The sequence below is a fragment of the Gymnodraco acuticeps genome, unplaced genomic scaffold (genome assembly GCF_902827175.1).
Source record: "Gymnodraco acuticeps unplaced genomic scaffold, fGymAcu1.1, whole genome shotgun sequence".
NCBI lineage: Eukaryota > Metazoa > Chordata > Actinopteri > Perciformes > Bathydraconidae > Gymnodraco > Gymnodraco acuticeps.
The window spans coordinates 882,461-904,911 of NW_022989861.1; the positions used below are offsets into that span (position 1 = coordinate 882,461).

General features: G+C 43.6%; 1 protein-coding gene across 1 annotated transcript in view; it reads left to right on the forward strand.

Annotated features, from left to right (window-relative positions):
- Positions 1 to 1,130: 1,130 nt before the first annotated feature.
- ptk7b (protein tyrosine kinase 7b) overlaps positions 1,131 to 22,451 on the forward strand; it is a 77,989-nt gene continuing 56,668 nt past the window's right edge. Inside the window, 1 exon segment of the mRNA XM_034240648.1 lies at positions 1,131 to 1,746. Coding sequence (XP_034096539.1) covers positions 1,626 to 1,746 — 121 coding nt within the window. The 5' untranslated portion in view covers positions 1,131 to 1,625.

Genomic DNA, 22,451 nt, shown 5'->3' on the forward strand with positions numbered 1-22,451 from the left:
TGGAGCTTCCACTATTCATCACTTTGAATTTACCGACCGAAGGATGGTTTCATTCTACAGAGAGCTGTCATGCAGAGTTCATTTTCGAATGAAAGTAATAATGTTTTCTTCTTTCGATTGTACAGCTCATTCCAAAAGCCTTCAGTCCAGTTGCATGTTTCTACCAGACATCTATGTGCCAGCTGGACCAGCAGCAGGGTCCACACACTGTTCTACCACGGTGCCAGCAGGGCCGTCCCCTCAAGGTGACAGTGGGCATGGGGACTCACTGGGTTTGTGCCATGTATTACACGTTGAACTGATACATGTACACAATGTGCTGCTTTGCTGAGATTAATAGAGTAGCTATAAAGCAAGAATAGAACATACATGATTTCACTTTAACAACATCTGATTCCAATAGCATAAAATAGATAGTTATTACCCACTGTGAATTGACAATTGTTCCTTTTTCATAATCGCAACAAAATTGAATTATTTTCCAAAAACATTTACTCCACTGACGATATGCATGCTATACCAATTAAGCCTTGCATGAATTAAACAAGGTTCTGCACATGGAAATGTACAGATTGAACCAGGGGGTTGCACTGTTGTATACCTTATCCAGGTCGGGTACGGGCACCGGAAGCGGCACTATAGGAAAAGAGAGAATACCCTATGGAGAATACACGTAAAGCAACATTAGAATCATTGCTTGATACCGAACATTTTGATTTAAAAAATAAAATTACATTTACGTTTGGGATTTGTGTCTATACTGCTTCACTAAAAAGAGCTCAACTGATACAACACCAAAACATAATTGAAAAACATATTAATAGCAATGTTAATAACAATTAGAGAAACAATATACACAACCAATGTGCAAAATCAAGTAAGCAATGAAATATGGTCAAAAGCTTATGCCGCAAACGAACGTTTCAACATTCTCTTTACACAGGATAGGCCTACAAGTGAAAACAAACTAAACCAATTTAATTATGATGAAAGTAATACAAGTTATTTTTTCAGAAAGTACGGTTGCTACCAGTTTAAAATAACATGTGGAAGAAGTTACACTTTCTTACATTTAATTTGAAAGTCCTAACAGGAAGTCGTATGCATTGTCTCGGCTCGCTTGACGCAGTTGTAAAACATCACACAGGCGAGTGGGAGGAAGCCAACTTGGAAACACCGCGGAGCGAAACTCCCTCTTGTTGCGGACTGAACTGTCCCAGCGGTCGGCGGCTCTGGACGCAGGCAGACGGCAGCAACAAACACCGGGTTGTAATGTACCACTGCGGACTAAGTTAACACCAACCCTCTGTCCCATGAGCTACCTGGAAGTTTTAAACTTCGCTTGAAACTTTCGGCGGGGCTTCTCAGTCTGAACTCGTTAAGTCGTTAGTCTGGCCGGCCTGTAAACCGAAGCGTCGGTCCGCACATGTTTCTGCCTTGTTCCTGCTAGTTTCCAAAACAACCAGGTGAACAGGCCGTTTGGCTCCCCCGGGGACCTGCGCAGGTAACACGGGTTAGTTTACCTGTACGCACACGGTGACGCACGGAGCGTTGTTGCCGTTCCCATTTCGCCCTACGACTCTCTCCCGTAGCAGCCGGAGAACCGCACCGGGGTCAGGACGGTCATGGATCTACCCGGAGAGAGCGAGCCCAGGCGGAGGAAAGGCAGGAGGAACCCCGCGGTGATTACCAGGAGGAACCCACTGGTGGATACCATGTATGCCGTCGGTATTATCTTCCTCCAAGGTTGGTAACACGCTGTAGTATTTCAAGACAGCTGTATGCATACGTTTATATTTATCCTGTTCATTCAGAGGCTGTTAAACAAGTAAAAACGTTGGAAATACAGACACCCATTGTAGCGGACCCCGACATTGACCCCCATGCTTTTCTTAAGGGTTTGCTGTGGCTGGTTTAAGTTAGTTCATACTGCCTACAATGTGTGAAATATAACATACAATTACTACACATATAGAAAGTAAGAGTGACAGCTGCTTTTCTCATTAATTTATTCAGAAAAACTCTTACTATTAGTAGTAGTTTAAAGAGTTTGAACATTTTGTTTGTGGTCAATGGAGGAATGGGGCTCCCCTCCCCCCATTGACCCCAGTTTGGAGGAAAGTATTTTCACCCATAGGACTAAACTAGGAACTTGCAAATATATATAGTACCAATACTATGTCTGTTTTACATATTACAATAGTTTCCCAGTAGTTAAATGTATATCCTGGAGCATGGGAAGGGTATTTTTCCATATATCATAGAAGGCAGCCCTGCCATGTCATTATGTATTCCCAGGAGTATAGTGTCAATCCTCACATAACACATTGGATACGCCATTTTTGATTATCATATTCATAACTCTACTCTGCCTCTCTGCGCCCCATGGATGCATGCTTTCATGGGCGCTATTCATATGCAGAGGGGTGCAGACGAGAGTGCTTCTGCCTGAGTGTTATCCCAAAAGAGAAGAGCCAGGAAAAGACAAATCAACATGACGCAAACGCCCCCCACATTGTCTAAAGCCTTTTAAAAGTTCATAACCTCGCCTGTAGACTCTAGAGTGAGAAGGAAAAGATCCTTCCTAGTTTGTGCGAGGAATGCTCTTATCCGGCCAAGGACCTGGCTCATTAACTCACCGTTCATCATGTCACAACTAACTCTGTTTTATCTGATCTGCACATGTAGACTGAGACGAGCACAGATTGTGTTTGTGTCTCTGCCTTCAACACACGAGTGATAGCCAGAGTGGCTGAAAAATTCCTTTAAGTTGAAGTGTCTGTCGCCCCCCTCCAGCCTCCTCATGGTGCCCACTCTGGGATGAATGTGTCCTCTGTGTGCGGGCAGCAGGGGAGACGGGAGGCTGCTCCGGGTGTGTGTTTATAAAACTCATGAATAGAGCCTAGCCAGGTACTGTCATGACTGCCTCGTGCTTTTAGCCCCCTTCAGACATGTCCTATTTTTAAAGGGACTTTCTGAATGTGTTGGAAGCACTGCAAGGGTAGGAAATAGCGGTGAATGAGACAACGTTTTTATAGTTTCTCTTTTCCCACATAAAGCTGTCCACACCAAACACTCCACGATTCCGGAGGGTTGTCTGATGTTCAGAAACCGGGCCCTGTGGTCCAATATTTACCCAGATCCTTTTTTATTTTATTTTTAGATGACAGTAATGGTTCTATTTTGTATTTTTGCTTCTCTGCATCTGATCTGGTTTCTATTTGTGGCTGACCAGTGCCATGCCCCTAAAGCAGCTCTCAGTAGATGAGAGCTGCTTATGGAGTTAATGTCCATAATGTGAATGCATCATCTCTCTTCCCACCCGCCCACCTATTCCTTCCTTCTCGTCCTGCCGTGTGTTTTTTATTTCCTGATTCATCAAGGCAATCGCATTCCTGAAGTATGCAATAACTGGGCTTATTGCCGAGGAGCTGAGATAGACGAGAAATGTTTAAGAAACATCCTCACACACTCTTCTCTCTCAAAGACCCCCCCTCTTTGATCTCTCTGCCTCACCGTGCACATGGAGAAGATCTGCATTTCAGCTCTCCTGGTGCATTAGTCATTTGGATGCCCGTGCTAAAAGTAACATTCATCTTGTGCAATCAAATTTCTCGATAGTGAGTCCTGACTTGTATGGCTTCCATAACCCGCTGTAAAACAAGACACTGTAACTTCAATGCAGAAACGGCAAACCAGTTATTCAATTTGTGTAATGGGTTTTTCTGTTCACTCAACAAATGGATAGGGTTTAGCCCTGAAAAATAAGACATCCAGGAAGTCTGAAACAAGCTCTCCTGTAGTCAAGAATCGACCCGATTTTTAATAAATGGTGGCTCCAATGCTTCTATCCGATGGTGCCCAAGCATTTGTTTCAGCTCTGAGCAGATACCATCTACCATGGGGGGTCTTTTTCTCAATATTTTGTTGGCGTGGCCTCCCGTCTCTGCTTTATTTTAAAATCCATACGCTTGGCTCTTATAACCCTGCTGTGCCCGGACCCTGAAGCTGTTTGGCTGCACGCTGATTTGTCAGATTCAGAAGGGGTGAGAGCATGATGCCCGAGTAAACACAGAAATATGAGTGGAATATATCGGTTTACTGTTTACAATCCTGCAGTGGACAACAGTCATCAAAAATGAAATGAAAATCCAATGAGTGGATTACAATACAGAGCATGCCATGAGATTGGTTTCCCTCGTACAAAGCTGTTGATGCAGTAAACCTCTGTAGCTACATTCATGCATCATATAGTTTTATCGTATTCTAACCCAGATTGATTCTTTCTTTGAAAAGCAGCTCTCACAGTTTCTATTCTGAGCCATCTTTCCTTGATTTTCCCCCTTCCATACAAATTGACATATTGTTTTATTCGCGACAGAGCTGCAGGGGTTGGATGTTATATGAACATCTGTGCTGCACATCATTGCAACATCTAAAGCAATCCACTACAGCAGCTCTGCAATGGGCTCCATCTTTTATCCCCCTTTTCTATGGCAGAGTAATGCAGGCATTTGTGTAGTTAAGTAGTTAAGTATAGTTTGTGAAAATGATGGCGGATATCTCGAGACAAGTCAGGGATTTAACTCCTGTCGTGTAATAACATCTTACATTATCGTTATCGTTTTAGTGTATAGATAAATGTTACTTTAAAAATTGGAATTGTGACAAATAATTACTGGGCCGAATGCTGCACTGTCAAATAGATAAACCTGTTGGTGCTCTTTTTAAGACTATAATCAGGGGTGCACATAACTTTCTCAGTGAGGTTATGTGATGAAGCCCTCTGTATCGTGAACGTCAACGGGGGGGGGTGCTAGTGGAGTAGGCTACTTCAGGAAAGTCGACCGGGGGGGGGGCTAGTGGAGTACTTCGTGACCACAGAGTGTGAACGTTGTGATCAGCTGTTTTAGCGCAGTTCTCCACAGTGAAGGGGGGGAGTCTCCCTCGGTTGGCGTAGTTTTGGCACAATTCCGTTGTACAGACCGACGTTAACAGCAGCCCTGTCTGTGCACACGGAGACCGACTTTGTTGTCCGGTGATCTAACCGCATTCTGGAAAAGCTTCACAAGTACGTCGGTACGCAAATGCGCTTTGTGACACAAGTGACGGTACGCATTTCAGATTGTTGCAGCGCATGCCTACCTGCGTACCAGTTATGTGCAGCCCTGACTATAATGTGACATTCAATCCTATGCATTTCTTTGAAACTATTTGTCGATATTTATCAGGTGATTGATACGTTGAATTTGATTACTTAAAATGTAGCGTTTCAGAAAAGCAATAAAAAAAGGTTTTAAACTTCCCATTTGACCTTTACATGTATAATATAAAGGCTGTACATGGGGATTATTTTAATTTCCAAGGCTTTTTTCAAGGATAGCTAAAAGTAGCTGTGTTTAGAGTCCTTCATGACAACAAAACAAAGCCTCGAGCAGAAAAAGAGTGATGAATAGAGTTCAATAATAAGATCTGGTTCTCAGTAGGGATGGGAACGATTAATCGAATATTCGAAATTATTCAGGTATTCGAATATGAGTTATGAATATTTTTATTGTAATTGTATTTTAATTTTTTTTGGGAGGGGTGCCTAAGTTGATTACATATTATCACATGGAATAATTCAATGTATACGACAGTGCCATAGCTAAATGTGTTGGGTCTAAAGGCCCTGACACACCAGGCCGAAATCGGCCGTTTTCGTTAGTCGGACGACGAAGCGTGCCCTGTCGCCCAAACTCAATTTGGTGTGTCCCGCACCGCCGGCCGTGACACGCCTTATTTGGCCTTTCATGGCCGGCGCACGGCCGATTCAACATGTTGAATCGGCCGTGCGTCGGCCACAGGCAGTCGGACAAAGAAATCACTCTGATTGGCTGTTCAGCTAGCGAATCAGTGCATGAGAAGCGAAACGGTTGCTTGAGAATGTCTTCCACAAGCAACACTCCAATGGCCGATAGCTCCAGTACCGCACGAAACATGTTTTTGATAGACGAGAGTGAAAATGGAACGCACACGCTATTTGTAGTTTGTTTATATCACGTAGTCTGTTCTTCTTCTCTGTTTTCCGGTTGTTGTCTCTTTTGAATGACGAATACACACTACCGCCGCCTGCTGGTAAGGAGAGTTATTGTCGCTCGCTCACGCATGCGCAGTTCGTACGTGCTCGGCTGAAGTCTTTGCGTTGTGTTCCAGTGTGACACATGGCCAAGACGCAGGAGAACTCGCCGACGCAACAGTCGGCGTCGGCGAGTTCTCTGGTGACTGCTTGGTGTGTCAGGGCCTTAAAGGTGTGTTTTGCTCCGCTCACCGGTCCCTCACAGCGGGCAGAGCTGCAGGTGCTGATCTCTCTCTCTCGCGTCCGGTTATACTTCACTCACGTTTATGTCCAAATCCATCAGAAAACCAAATTATGTTTTAAGCATGAAAGCTTTTTTTTAATAGGATTTGTACTTTTCGGTTAATCGGTTAACCGTTTTTTTGGGGGTCGAATATTCGAATATACATTTGCTTTCAAATTCCCATCCCTAGTTCTCAGTGTGTTTGTCCACATGAGAAAGTTTGACTGGTAGAAAAGGTTGTGCAATTGGGGGAGGATTTCAAGGTCTCCCATGGCTCTAGTTTCTGGTCATTCATCAGACGATGTTTATTCAGGTTTGGTTGAAGCCTTTTGAAATTCAGAGTGCTCTTTTTCACCCAGTCGACTCGGCATGTGCAGTTTGCACTCACTCCATCCCTAGCACTCACTCTCTTTTCCCTGGGGAGGATCTTCTTGCACTCCCTCAGAGGTCAGAGCCACGGCTACCCAATATCTCAGAGTTGGGGTGCCTTGTCAGTCCTAAATTGATGCGCCCGTGTCTCCTCGGTTCTCTGGTGTCCAGCCCATGACCCCAAAATTGATATAGGTGTGCCATCTTTAACGATCTAACAGAGGAGTGAGGGAGCAAGGCACCTTAGAAGAAACATGTTGGGCTTAATTGAAAACATGCAACCTTTAATAAAAATGACTTACTGTGTCTTCAAAATGTAATCAAACACGATGAAAGGTATTCCATTTGGAAGCAACATGTTATCACAAAGCTTTCAGCCACATCTTTTCTTTGGGGTCAAAAAAGACATTAAAGGATTGCAGAGGAAATGCAACAGAGGGAAAAGGTTGCCTGGATGACGTTTTTCTTAGCTCCATTTTTTTATATTTAGCTTGACGCTGGCGTTCCTAAAAAGTGTCGAGTTAAGTTATGGATCAATGGTGGCCAAAAACAACTCATCAGCCCGAGGGAGAGATTAATGAACCAAAGATGGTTTTGATAGCTTATAAGAAATGGTGTCTGCTAATATTTTCCAAGCTGTGGCATTAAATGTTTGGTATTTGTGCAGGAACACTAAAGCTCATTGATGTTTCTTTGATGGGACTGGAAAAGAACCAAGGTTCATCATGACCGCTGGCCTCTGTGGCTCCTTATCATGGCTCCTTATCATCCATAAAGCAAAATAAACAAAGGGCTGCGAGGATCGAGCTACTCGCTTTAAATGATGATTACTGCACCTAATGACCCCAGTGTGTTTGCTGTTGTGTATACATGCATGCGCGTTGGCTCGTGTGTTTGGGGTTGAGCTGGCTCTGCTGTTGGACCCTGTGGTTCTGATTCGAGTCGGGCCTTGAAGATATCTGTCTCTTTTTCCTTCTTTGCTCTCATAGTTGGTCTGTTGCCTCTCGTGGTTGCCAGTTTTGTCTGAAGGGATCTCTGTTGTTTATTGACATGGTGACTGCTTGCACAGCTCTGTCTCTGTGTGGACTGGAGGAGTGGGTTAGCCCTCACCCCCGATCCACCACTGCGGCTAGCTTTGTTGTGTTGCGCTGAGCGAAGTCTTTTCATTATTTTATTCTGTGGTGTTTGGTGTTTCCAATTACTTGCTGCCATGCTTCAGTGGGATATTATGTGTTATGGAGATCAGCATAGGTCTGTATGCTGCTGAGATATTTAACCCAGGAGTGACTCGGGTTGATGGGCTAAGCTAAATGTTAGCCTAACATGTGCTAACGCTTGCTGTGCGTTGGCTTCATCGATTGCAGAATAACAACATTTTGTGTACATGAGAACAAGTTAGCATGACAAAGCTACATTTCTTTGAGAATATTGAGATATTGCAATAGCTTTGAACATGTACCTCTTGATATTGCGACAATATTGTGAAGTTTAATATTCGTGCTTCAACCATGAGCTAAATCTTTATAGCCAATGAAATTGTGACTGTGGGCAAAGGCCAAATTAGAATGAGAAATTACAAAAAGGGTTTTCCACCTATTTCGGAATAGTATAATCAATACACAGTATAAGTGGTGTTTGTTAGTAGTTTAAGATTTTGGAAAACCAATCGAATCCCAAAATACATGAATTGATCATTTCTTTTACTGCCAAAAAGAAAGAGAATCGGGAATGTTCAAACCTGATCTGAAACATTGAAACAGAAAACGCCCTCAATACTGTGTGTGATCCTTCAGTAACCTTTCATTATTGTTTCCTCATCAGATGACGTTCCTGTCATTAACTGACTTTCTTTAACCACAGCATGATCTAATCTGCTGTTGCTAGCTACATATCTGCCATTAGTGTAACCCACAGTTTTGTGTTCACTTTAAAGATGATGTTTGACGCTGTGGATATAACCCACTCAGACAGTCATAAATCCTTACCATAACTCTCCCCCCCGCGGGGCAGGTGTGAGGCCCTGGTGAGGGGGAAGCTCGTCTTCTGAGTGAAACAAAATCCCTGTTTTGTTCCCATGTCGCTGCCAAAGCATGCGCAGCGCTGCCACTGCATTCAAATGCATCTGATGGAAACGTGCAGGAATGCTTCATTTGGCGTCAGCCCGTTTGAAGGAGGGCTCGGGGGGGAGAAAGGAGGGCTCGGGGGGGAGAAAGGAGGGCTCGGGGGGGAGAAAGGAGGGCAGGAGAGGAGAAAGGCATCTGGCATGCCATTGCATAATCCAAGCAGCCATTAACTCTTTGTGTCCCGAGGCTGAATGAACTCATCATAGCAACGGGCCACAGGCAGAGTGACACCCGGCAGCTCTCAATCAGCCCCCGGCTCCTCCCCACCAGCCCGGCAGGTTTAAACAGGCTGAAAAGGCCTGGTGTTTAATGGGAACTGTGTTTGATCTTCTAATGAAGGGGGTCAGCTGGCTACAAGTGACCCTGCAGAGGGCCCAGTTGTTGTTTGGAGTGAACATATTTACCTTCAGTAGTTTGCATGTCCTCGTATCTGTGTTGATTTGCCGTATCGTCCAGTTTACTCGCTCTTTGCTGTGTTTGGCGGCGCTTCTCATTATGCTGTATTTCACTGAGCTCAAAGGCCAGAGCCGTCTCCATGGCAGCATGTACACTGTAAAGTTTAAACCCCCCGGTCCCGGTACCTGACTGAACCTGCAGGAGCATGGATTTACTATGTTACGACGGAGCCAGAATAATGTATGACTTAAGCTGGTGGCTTCATCTGCTCTTGGCGCAGGGAAGCCTGTGTGAATGTTTTAGAGCTTTCCGGTTCCTCTGAATCCGCACTCGTGCATTTTGGATGTGAACTAATGGCGCGTTTCCACTGCAGCGGGTAGCCCCGTTTAAGCGTCCTTAACCGTCCTCAAGCGGCCAGGCCGGTTTTTGGTGGCGTTTCCATATAGCCTAGTACCGGCTAGCGGGTACTTTTTCCCTCTTTTTCCGGCCTCATAAAATCGTGGTTCCCTCAGACCAGGGCCAGGGCTGAACTAGTGACGTCAACACTCTCGACTGCTGATTGGTCAGAGAGAATCGTCACAAGATTGCGCGTGAGTTCATCCCTAGTGTCGCATATATATCTAGAAGCAAGCTTGCAGCATTTTTATAAACAGCATTTTGTAAACGGATGAGCTACACAAATGGCTACGTCTAATAAGAAAAGCACACCGTGGTCGACCGAGGAGGTGACGACGTTCCTACATCTCATTGGGGATGATCAAATCCAGCGGGAGCTCGACGGAACAACTCGAAATGTGAACAAAAACAAAGCCGATCGCCCCGCCTACACTGCGTTGCTACCCCAGGTCCTAAACTGTAATGGAAATGCGCCACGGCCTGGGCCGGCCAGCGAGGCAGCCCGAAGCCAGAGCGAGGATGCTTAGGGACGCTTAAACGGGGCTACCCCGCTGCAGTGGAAACGCGCCATAAGTGCCATACTACCACTGGCTCCCAGGCTTTGGAGGAGCGCAGTTGTATCTCACAAAGAAGATTACTCCACCACCACCACAACGTTTCTTAAGAAGAGTTTTCTCTGAATAATGTTAGGGGGGATTTCTCAGTTGGAGATTTCTTTTGTGTTTTGCAGCTTGAAGAAAATGTTGCCTTGAGTGACACACAAGCATGCTGTGTGAATCAATCCGTAATAAATATGTTTGTGCAAGCTGAAAAGACAGCAGATTGAACAAAATGGCAGCGTATTTAATTGTGTCGGTAGGTGTGTGTGTGTGTGTGTGTGTGTGTGTATGTAATCACTGTATTGTCACACACTGAGAATATCTCAATGGGATATCATGTTCAAAAGGAAGGAATAGGAACAATAGAAAGACAATTGACAACACCATTTTGCCAAGAGCTAACCCTAACCTGTCCAAAATCAACTTTTTCTTGGAGAAAATAAAAAGACCATGGGAGTAGATAATTGATTGATTTAGTCTCTACTTCCTCCACACAACATATTAAACTGTGTGTGTCTTACCCTTTACTCCGCCTCTAACAGTGAAGGCACCGTTCAGTTGATTTATTTATCGGCTCTATAATCACCCAGTGAAACCTCTGCTGACCCCAGGTCTGTTCCCAGCCACGTTCAACGATTCTACGTCTCCTCTCCTGCAGCCAGCGCGCCCAGCGGCATTAGTGCATTATGGTCAGCATTGTTCTGGATTAGTAGACAGTAATTATCTCAGCAGAGAGGAGAGCTCACTACACAGCCGCAATTGTTATTTTCCGTGGTTGTAATTATGTTAAACAACCTCTCAAGCATCCTCGTCTTCATCCCGTTTCCTCGTTGCCTCTGCTGCCACACTCGCACTTTGCTTCACCTTCCCATGCACCCTTTCATTTATGTTCGTTCCACTTTCGCAAACTATGCCAACTACCGAATCCCTTCAAACCCCACAACCCCCCCCCCCCCCCCCCCCCCTTCTTTCTGCCGTCCTCTGTCTGAACCTCCCTCTGAGTCTGCATGAAGCCTGACTTCAGAGGATTTTTTTAACTCATCTTTTCTGACAGAGGGATGGCACAGCAGCAGACTGTGTGGGTTTGCTGCATGAGGAGGTTTCTGGTTTAACTTTGGGCTCTGCTCAGTGTTGGGAAGCAGTTCTCCTGCTGGGAAGGGATCTGAAACGAGACCGCGAATGTGTGTGGAAGCTTTTCATTTTTATTACCAAACATATTGTCTTTCACTTTCAAGTCTACTCTGTGTCCGGTGATTATTTCTGACCAAAATGCCTCCAGATTATTTTGTATTTCTTTTATTTTTACTGCTATATGTGTAAGGAGATATTACCGTCTGTTGTTTTGTTTGGTTGTTTTCACCAGTGCAGCACGAGGTCAGAGGCTATTCCTGCATCATCTGCTACAGGAAGGGGCTTCCTGTCTGTCTTGCATTATTCCCTCCATCCTTCCACACCGCTGTAGCTTGTGTTGTGGAGACAGAAATGATGTGGGGCTGCTCTCCCTATGTTTGTTTTCAGTGTTTGATTGATGTTTTTATGGGTGCTAAAAATGCTTATTCTGAGTGTCCATGGAGAATTTGAGTGCTTTGCGGTCTAAAAGCAGTTTTTCAAAGGATTTTCCACTCTGCCAAGAATAAAAGTCTTGAGGGGCAATCTTGATCTTTGTTTTTTTAGGGGTATTATTTTACATGAAAATGGCCATGTAATACATTTACACAGGGTGGAGAGCACAGATCGGAGAACACTTACTGTGAACGTTTTAAATCAATGCTATCAACCTTTCAAAACACTTATTATTATTATTGCTTACATAATTGGTTAAGCCTTCTGTCAACTCTTTTGCGTTACAAATACACCTTTTTAAGATTACTTCCACTTGCTGCATCAACATCTGCCTTAAAAGAATACAAATAAATGAATTTAATGATCAATATAGTTGCATAAAAATGTATTGTATGTCACAAAACATGCATACAACTTTTGTGAAAAATTCATAAAATACACGTTGGTTATTGTAGCCACACAGTTATTAGTTCATCAGTCGTCTGTCGCTGAAATGATATGTTAACTTCAGTCATTGTCATCAGCTATTCCAGCCTCAGTCAACAACACCATATATTTCCTCCCAAATACCACACATTGGTCAATCCCCACAGAGGACAAACATGTCAAATAATACAAAAAACCAAACACAGCAATACAATGGGCTGCTCTGTGCAGGTGCAGCCAGCTAGCCCGGCCTTGTTGAATGGGGAGCTTGGGACAGTGTTTCCTGTCCTTATCTTCTGAGGTGACGATGGACAGAAATGCCCGTGTTGTGTCTGACAACTGACAATGGTCCCCCTCCTGGGCCAGAGGAAGCAGATATTTTTGATGTGGTTGTTTCCCCCTGGCGTCACGTCAGAGCGGATGAGGATCTCCGCAGAGTCCTCTTTGTTCCACGCTACAGCTGCTCTGCGTCCTCATCCAGGTTAAGACCCAGACATAGGGGCCAGGGTCCTGTCTTTCCTCACTGTGGCTGTGGGTCTCGACCCTGTGTGTGGTCAGGATGGAGGGCAAAGGCTACACTCTCCCTGAGGGTCTGGACAACAGCGTCTGCAGGAGAAGGCCGAAGGCTGTTTGTCTGTTAGCTTCCTGTGGTGCGGATGGCGGGCCCGACAGACGATGCTTTCACTGCCTCTGGAATTTCAAAAATATGTAAACGCAGACTGACGCCTCACAGGAAAGGAACCTTTGCGTAAGTGCATGTTTTAGTGGGGTATACACATGGGGCTCATGCACCTGGGGGTACATGTCGGTCTGTTTTTATAGCATCCTGGCATTTGTCATCATTAATGGACTAAACCAGACATAAAAGCAGGTGTTATGCTTTCTTTCCGCCCATGCATTTTGCAGTGTGTCAATGAATTTCCTTGCTTTTCAGTCCATTGCTACATAAAAACAAAATGCAAATCCTAAGATGCTGTTTGTCACAGATGAGATGATGAAATTGACAGAAATAGGCCAGACCTTGTCTTAGTTTTGTATCTGTTTTTGGTGAAATATTCTGCCATTGTTTCTTCCCTTTGCGTTTTTGCACCATGACTTCACTGTTGCTCTTTCATCTGTACATGGATGGTTTCCAGGCTTTTAGTCTGCCTTTGTCTGTGCCCTCCCGTCCTGTCACTTTTGTAGAGAGCAATGAAAAGGCTGCAGTGAAAGCAACACCCTTGCCTTCCCTACAAGCTCACAAGTCCATCTTAGAATGAGGTCAGATGACACAGAAGCCCCGGGTGCTCCTCTCCCTCTGTGTTTCTCTCGCTTCCTCACTCTGCTTTTATATTCCTCCCTCACACTCTTTGAACATGCATCGACTGTGGCGTGCTTTGACGTTGCCAACTAACTTCTGACTCTGGAACAGCGAGCGTCTACCCCTCTGATGTAACAAAGTGTAGAGATATCCTCCCGTCTGCTTTAGAAACATGTCTCACTGTATGTGTGTTGAGTGACAACTATCAAATACACCTTGAAGTATTCCTCACATGCAAAGTCAAACAGAAGAAAATATGTCAAATGCTTTTTGCAGCCAGTGTAAATGTTCGAAAAATGACTCATTAACTGAGCCAATGCTAATTTCCATTCGTACAGGAAAACAAATATGAAAAGGATAATGTGAAAAATACTGGAAATGATTTGAGGGTATTAAAAACAAGTAAATGAAAGGAGAAAATCTCAAGAAAAAAGGAAACTACAATTTGTTGAATTGAAACTAATTTAATGTGTATACAAAATGTAATGGACATAAATTAAATCTAAGAATAGGAGCATTTACCGTAAAATAGCTGATTAACAATAATATAAACTTATTTACATACTTTAAGGGCAACACCTTTTCACTTAAGTAATCAGGTTTTAAAGCTGCAATGCCTTGATTTGATCCCCTTAAATATTAAAGGGCCCCTTAGCCTATTACGCACAATGTGTTGGAGAGCTAGCCAATAGAAGCAAGTGTTACATCGTGATGTCGCTATGTTACAGAAGTAAACAAAGGAGTCCAATGGAGGCGTTTCAGGCAGGTGGGGGCAGTGTGCGGGACAGAAACTCCCTCTGGAGGAACTTTGGAATTTTAGCCTTTGCACACCATTTACATGCACAAAGAATATCATTATCCTCACATCAGCGTTTCTGCCAGGGGGGCGTCTTGCCGTCATTTGACACGCTTATTCAGCTCGGGACGCCCTGAACTCGAGCCGAGGGCGTCCAAAAGTATTAATAATTCGAGAGAAGATCGAGAGTTTTTATCGCTTGAAAAAACGGACAAGGACATCCCGCTGTTGGAGGGGCAAAGGAGTCTGGTGGGATTCTTTTCGGAGTATTGAGGATCGTTTCCTCGACGTCGGCGGTGGCTGCTACAGGACAACACGGAACGTGATGAGCAGTGCTAGTGGAGCACGCGCGTGAGCTGCGAGCACCAGAGCCTCGCAGCGGCGAAACTGAGGCTCCGTGGTAAACCGTGGTAACATGAAGAGCCGTTTGGGAACCGAAACAGCCGTCGCTTTAAGAGAGCCGAGCCAAATGATCCGGCTCACTAATGTAAAAAGACAGTATCTATAAGGGACGGCTCAAGTCAAAATTCCCCGCTCTCGGGGGCCCTCTCAGCCCTTGTCTGGTGGAAACACTGCCTCACATTATGGCGAACAGACTTTTCAGATATTCATTCAGCCGTGCTTAACATGGCGGCACCTAGCCGGAAAAAAGAGTCTTGTCATGAATTAAACAAGCATTACTATTCATAGACACCCGCACAAATGTTTCTCATCTCTCTCAAGAGTTGGATGTCCTGCAGCTTTTCCTCCACCACTCCCTCTTTTGTTTGATCTTTTTTTTCTGGCACTGTAACTCTTTCTCAAACTCTGGTGCTGTTCAAAAGGGAATTAAACATGAGCGAGATCCCCAGTGTGAGGAAACGGTGAGCGACGTTCACAGAATGTGCTGAGTGTATCACAGAGCCGAGCCTCCCTGAGCTGCCCCAGTAAACACTCACATGCACAAACTCGCACTAACATTAGTTAGTTTTCTTTGGAAAGGTGTTATTTTGAGGCTGCCATGCGGGGATCCTCTATAGTCTGTGCATTTCTTCAAGTCATTACTTAGTACCTAATTTCTGGTAAATGCTTGGTTTACTTTGGAAATGTGACTATTACTGAGATGTTTGTGGAAGGAAGTGCACTTGGGCTTTGTTCTTCACCACATCTGGTTTACTATGAAAAAACGTCCAAAGCATTCTGAAACGTTTGGAGGAAGATAAACGCGGAAATATTAGCTTAAAGGGATAGTGGAAATGGAACCTCAAATAGTTTCGTTTTAACTTATATACAAGCATAATTACGTACCAAAACAATCACACCTGATTAAAAAAATATAATAATTGCCTTACGCATGTTAGAAGCACTTTATTGCAGCTTCCCCGAAGTTTTTTAGAAACGAAATGTTCGACTCAGCCAAACCGGAAGTGACGAAAACTTAGGAAGACGATACGATAACAAACCATGGCGTCTATGCAGAATGAACGTGGAAGGGCAAATATACCAGACAAAGAAGAAGGATTGTACGAGGTATCCAGTGATGATAGCGAGTCAGAAACATCCTCTCGGCTTTCCTACGAAAATGTCGTTTTAGGAACTGAATCTGAATCCGGTTCAGTAAGCGACGATGGTGACAATATTGAGCTAGACGATGGACCATTACGTCCTTATTTGTTCGAGCCCGAGCCCGAGGTGATGGTTCACGGCATGGGCAATGGCGAGGATGACCAGGACCAGGCGCCAGATGATGCACCCCTACGCACAAATAATCTTGACTGGTAGGTCCCTAAGCATAGCTCACGCATCTTAAGATCACCTGTAGCCTTTACAAATATTAATCATTGTTAACCAGTTAAGCCCGAAGGTCCCCCCAGTGGACCCCTCCCACAGTTTTTTTTTCTCTCACATGTCTCAGGGCTTCTTAACATTTATGAAACTATTAATGTTTCATACCCTTTTAAAGGTAAGAAACTCCGCTAACTGACAATAAGAACAATTGTTAGCTAGAAAAAACACAAGAGTAATACCAAGCCTTTGAATTAGCATTGAGCGAAACAATGCTAACTAATGCTAACGCTTTTTTACACACAACACACGGTAGAAATGCCCTTATTACTATCTTAACTGCACAAACAAGATATACGATTTAAAGCTGAGACTCCACAGATGTAATGTCATCACTGTAAGACCTCGAATTCCTGGAGCTATCAGCCAGAAAAGAGAAAGTAAACAACATCCGGTTCCAAAAATATTACAATAATTACGTCTTACCTTTTTTGATTTGTGATCAAAAGTTGTGTTCAACGGAATAAAAACGCATCTCAAGGTTAATCCAATGTCGTTGTGTCACGTAGAATTTGTTACTGATAATCAATCATCATATTTATGGCAATATACTCGGTACCATAATAAAGGTCGGCTATTCACATGCAAATGCTATTGAATGTCCGCCATTGTTTGTGCCCGTCTTCCTATGCTCTCGTCATCACCCGAAGATTCCCGACGATTCCCGAAGTATTTCGTTTCATTGAGAGGGCGCAGTAAAATTGAAAATAAAATGAAACTAGGCACATGAAATTAAAAAAAATTGTTTATTATGCTTATTTTTAATAAAAATACATAAGTTAAACCCAAACTTCGCGGATGTCCACTATCCCTTTAAGGTAGGGGTGCTTTTTTGATCTATGCAGTTTCAATATTTTTTAGTTACCTTAATAATTGGAAAACTTCATGATTTGACATTATGTACAAATTGGACATGAGTTGCCATCTCTCCATGTAACAGCTGGACATTAGAGGAGTGAAGGTTTGTCTGCTGCTGCTGCTTGTTTTCTGAAAAACACCCTTATCAGACATTCAATTGAGACAGGACTTTGGGTGATTTGGGCAGCTGGAGGACATCAGGCTAAGAGGTTAGGGGTTCAGAGAAGAGTTGAAGTCACCCTCTCCCCAATAGCTCCTCAGGTTTCAATAGAGATGGACTTTAACCAGCGATAACCTGACTCCACGTGAGGAGAAGACAACGTTTTTTAAGCACCTACAGATGGACGTGTGAGCTCTTAAGTGCAACCCTGTCGGCTCGTAAAGCGTAATGAATGATTTAAAGGTCAGGGGAACACGAGGATCCATTTGCCTCGGATACCTTTTTTACAGAGGTCTTTCTATAAGGTTACAGTTTTGACATTAGGGTCTTTCCTCTGATATTCTACAAAGGGAACACATTCCAGCTGTGAACTGATGGTGCCTTGCTCACAAAGAGCACTTTCAAAGGACTGTCCTGTGAAAAAAACACTGTACATTTAACATGAATGTGTGTGTGCTCTGGGAGATACGGACAAATAGACATTTTCCAGTCCAATGTGATCCTGATCTGATTTTCTCTGTCAGCTGGTGATGTGAGACGGCCAAGGCCAGATTCATTTATGAAATACAACTCTTAACTCGAATGAGTCTGCCTTTGCTGCTGCATCTGACCCCAGCTAATCCGGCCTGCAGGGTGGAGTTGGATATTATAGAATAGGAAGCTTCATATTTCCTACTTCTGACACCATCTTAAACTTGACTTAAATGCTTTGTGGTTAGAGGATCATAAATTCTCCCAAGAATAAATGACTCATTTGCTTTTTTACTAGAGACTACTTGAGTTGATTTGCTTGTGTTATAATTACAAATAGAGAATACCACTAAGTATTGCAGAAGATAAACTGTTCCTGTAAATTACCTACATAAGTCACCATTCATATAGAAATGGCATGCATAATCTTGTGATTACTTCTTCGGCTTTCCGGAGTATTAGGCCAAGACTCGTGTGTTTCACGTGTGAAGAACATGGATATAAGATTAGATTCATTCAGATGCTTGGATTAACCTACTTTTCACATTTCTCAATCAGTTATTGTAAACTGACACTCACACATATTGTTTATAGTTTGTTGACAGCTGGATTAAGTGTGGACATGTTGCCATTTGTACAGTTGTTATGAGGCAAAGATGATTGACTGCCCTCGTACTCGTAGTGAGTCACTCTCCAACATCGCCTTTTCTGTATACATGCCTGCAAGGAAAACACTACAGGGTCTTGTGGTGAGTCTGATGTCCCTTTTTAGGGTCTGTTTTATGAATGAGGGCTGCTTTTAGGTGGCTAGCTCCTGAGGTCACAGTGAGCCGTGCAGCCGATGATTCCTCTCTGAGCTGCTCAGCGGAGAACAAGTGGTTCTTGTTAAATGCGAGCCGGAGAGAAAATAGCTCTAATTGAATGTGAAACCATATGCTTCTTATTTGGGGGGAATGCTTTTTTTTGTTGCTTTAGATCCAGACTACTCGGTGCATGCCATAAACAATGGCCCATTTTCTGCGTTTTATGATGGAATATTACTGTATGTTGAAGAACCGTTCCCAAAGAAGCTTCAAGCTATTTAACGCGAGGCTGTCTTGGATTCTTCCAGTTTGTAAATGAAACCTCTGTGGGCTTTTTTATTCTCTTAGAGTCTCTGTTCTTTTCTGCTCGGTTCAGTGAGAGTTTTTCTACTTGCTGTCGAAATTATGAGTGAATTCGTGAAAAAAATATGCGCTAATGGATTTCATGTGATTTTTGGCATGTGGTTTATAAAGCGTTATCGCTTTTTGATTGACAGCAACCATCACTGACTGTTCATCACTTCTCATATATTTGCATTGATATTAATGCGTTTCATTTTGACAAGGTTAACACAAAGCGACGAGCAGGTGGATGCAGAATCTGATACATAGTTTGACTGAAGGTATTTAAGGAGAAGTGTGCTGTTTCTTTTGGCCGCGCTTCAACAGAACTATGCTAATCCAAATGAAATAACGGCTCGCTTTGCCAAATAAACAAAACACTTGTACCTTTTTTCGGGGCAGGGTGTACATTTTATTCCCCCCGGTTTGTTTTAGCTTGTAAACTGTTGGTTGAGTGAAGCAGTTTGATTTTTCAAGAGGTTTGCGCTTTATAAGCTACAGGGAAGAGGTGGGTTGTGGTAAAATAATATATTTGCCACTGCAGACAGAGTATTACGTTACAGAATTCAGAGTTCTGATATTTTTCTTCATTTTAGCTAGAAGTGGAAGGCTTGTCAGAAAGGTATGTTCATGGATTCATAGCAGAGCAGAGATGCTGGGTGTGCCTTCAGACTCTCAAGAGTGAAGTTCAGCTCCTCGGATCAGTGGCTCTTTGTTACTGCATGTTAGAAAACTCTATTCTGACCCTCTGCCGTAAGCCACAATCTCTGCAGTCATACGCCTGACCCCGGGTGTCAAACGCGCCGGACAGAGTCGCAGCTTTATGATCAAAGGTCGAGACATGTGTTTCAGCCTCAGGTCCTGAAACACTGAGACTTCTGTATTACATGACCCCTCACCTTTTAAACAAGGCAAATCTGCTCCTTACAGGGTCATTATCTGATTATCCCTCACCAGGTAATCTCACACAGGAGACTCCCATCTTACCCAGCCACGTTGTGTGTTAACAAGCTCATAAATCCTGACAAATTGTCACTTTATCTAAACAGCCTCGACCATTCTACCTCGTCTGTTGTTTCCGACTAAAGCTGAACTGTTGCAGTGTTACTTCTCGGAATGTAAAGGACTTTGTGTTACAAGGCAAAATTCCTCTCAGAAAATACAGTTCATCCAAACTTTAGTGAACTAACACAGTGCTCTCTCTGTTTGTGTGAAACTCAAACAAACCTTGCATACCTTGACATGGTGTAATGGATTTTTTTTCTTGTGCACACTGTCAACAAAATACATCATTCTCATGGCAAAGTGAACAAAGCAGAAGTGATTTAGGTGGAATCTACTCCATTGTGAAATCATGCACAGAAACACTAAAACTAAGAGGAACTCCATGCCCCAAAAGTGCGTTAGTGCCTTGCTGTGGAAAGGCAAGTTATCTGGGCAGCTTTTCAGGCCAGAGGTGTGACACAGGGAGCAGGCAGAAAAACAGGTTCTTGGTGATAAATAGCAGGCCCGGTTTGGAAAGTGTCTCCTTTCTGACAGAGGATCAGGCTTTGTCTTGAAATGTGAGCTGCCGCTCTGCAGCCACTGCCAGCTTCTCAGGGACCCTGACTTTCAACAGGGCACAAACACAAGGGTGGAGGGAGAGAGAGAGAAAGCTTTATGTTACATGGGGATGCCTCGGGCTGACACAGAGGGATACAAAGATTTGAGTAGCTGTTGCTGTCTGTTTAAAGGGGATTACCATTTAATAAGAGCTACGGTCATCGATATACCAATCAGTATAATTTAACATGTAGAGCTGTCAGTCAGTGTCCAGGGCTCAAACACTTGAACATATGAAGAGGCAATGAAACACACATCCACTAGGGCTGCACGATTATGGTCAAAATGATCATATTTCCAACATTTTTGAGATCAAGATTACTTGCTAAGATTTCAATTTGACCAACACAATATGTTTAATACTCATTTCCATTAAAAGAAACGGCTCTGCTTTCACGTCTATGTTGTGCTACATTCGTGCTCATTCTAACATATCGTTGCCCATTAAGACTTAAGGTATGCATTGAATATAGCAGTTGATCAAGTAAGTACATTCTGGAAAGCCATCCTGTGATCGGGATTGACATTGAATTTATTGTGCAGCCCTAAAATGCATGTGTAGCTTATATCTTAACCAGGTGTCTGATCTCACGCATAACATTTTCAGACCGCCAGTTATTGTGGTGTGTTAATTGTGTGTGGGTTTACGTTCAGCTCACTCTTAGCTTTAATGTGGGGAATGTTGAAAGTAGAGTTGATATATCTATTTTGAGCTTGCTTTTCTCACTGTCAAAGATAAAACAACTGCTCTCAACAAGTTTTCACTTGCATTTGTGACTAATTTAGTTTCCTTTTCTTGTGTGCAATACACTGCGGCCATTCTGTGTGTCCCCTTTAGGAATAAGCGCATGACTAATCAAACGTCGTGACACAAATTACAGGGCAAGAAAGATGTCCCTTTCTTCTTTCAAACAGTTACCAATATGTTGTGAGAAGCTGGAAATTCCAGGGGCATAATAGCCTCATATTTCAGTCAGCAACATACTGGCTTTCTCCCCTTTAAACACCACACGCTTCGTGCCCTAGTGGTCCATTTGTACTTACAGGCAAGTTATGTTGAAGCTTACTTTTATAATGAGGTCTCTCTCTGTAATTAAGTGTGCTGCTAGGGAACTGCTGACCTTGTGTGTCCTGGGATCTTTGATTAGCCCGACTCTCTTTTGGCTTATCTCTTCCCACACCATATTCCCAGTGTCCTCAGGTGGGATGTGTGTATAGGTTTATTAATGCGTTTGTGTGTAGATGAGGCTGGTTATGCCAGGTGGTCAGATTAAATTGGTTTGCCCTTAGTGCCACTTTTCACGGGTCACAGATCTCACCTGCCGTGTCCCTCTGGCACGCAGGTTCAATCCCTGCTTTGCCCACAGCTGCACTCCGTACTAAAACACCTCCGTCAAAATGTACTTAAACACTCGCATATAAACGCAGGCGAGTGAATTGGAGTGCTCCGGATCTTGTTTCCTTGGAAAAAAGCCTGCAGGAGTGGTGTGTAATAATGTGATGGTTGCAATCCATGTTATCTGCTGCTTTGAGTCATTGATGGATGGATGAGGATGACTGGTGAGGAGATTGTTCGGGCTCATTATCGTCCCGTCAGACTGCATGGACCCCTGCATGCACATACATGTATAGAAGAGCTTTTGTTTGGTTTCACCATGAGCCGCTTAATGTATGACGAATAAGTGTTGTCAAGTCATTCTTTGGAGATGCTTGCCAAGGGCGAGTGACTCACAGGATCCGTTGAGTTTACTTTGAATTCCTTCCCCTAAATCAAGTCTGTTTTTGTTATGTCCTAATGCAGACTAAATGTTTACCCCCTGCCTATCTGATAAACAAGAGCAGAGTGAAACACTTAACCTGTGGCTGTGGGAGATTTAAACAATGTGTGTCAGGCATTCCTGTTGGTGGGAGTGTGGTTTCCTTGGCTTGTTAATTTCAGCCATGAGGTCAGAAGAATACACAGTCAGAGCCATCAGTCATGAGAAGGCTTTGATCAGCCAATGAGACGAACAGGGAGTCAGCAAGAGTCCTTGAGCTCTGCAGCGGACTGTGACTCACCTGGGTTTCAAGGGGATAAACCTT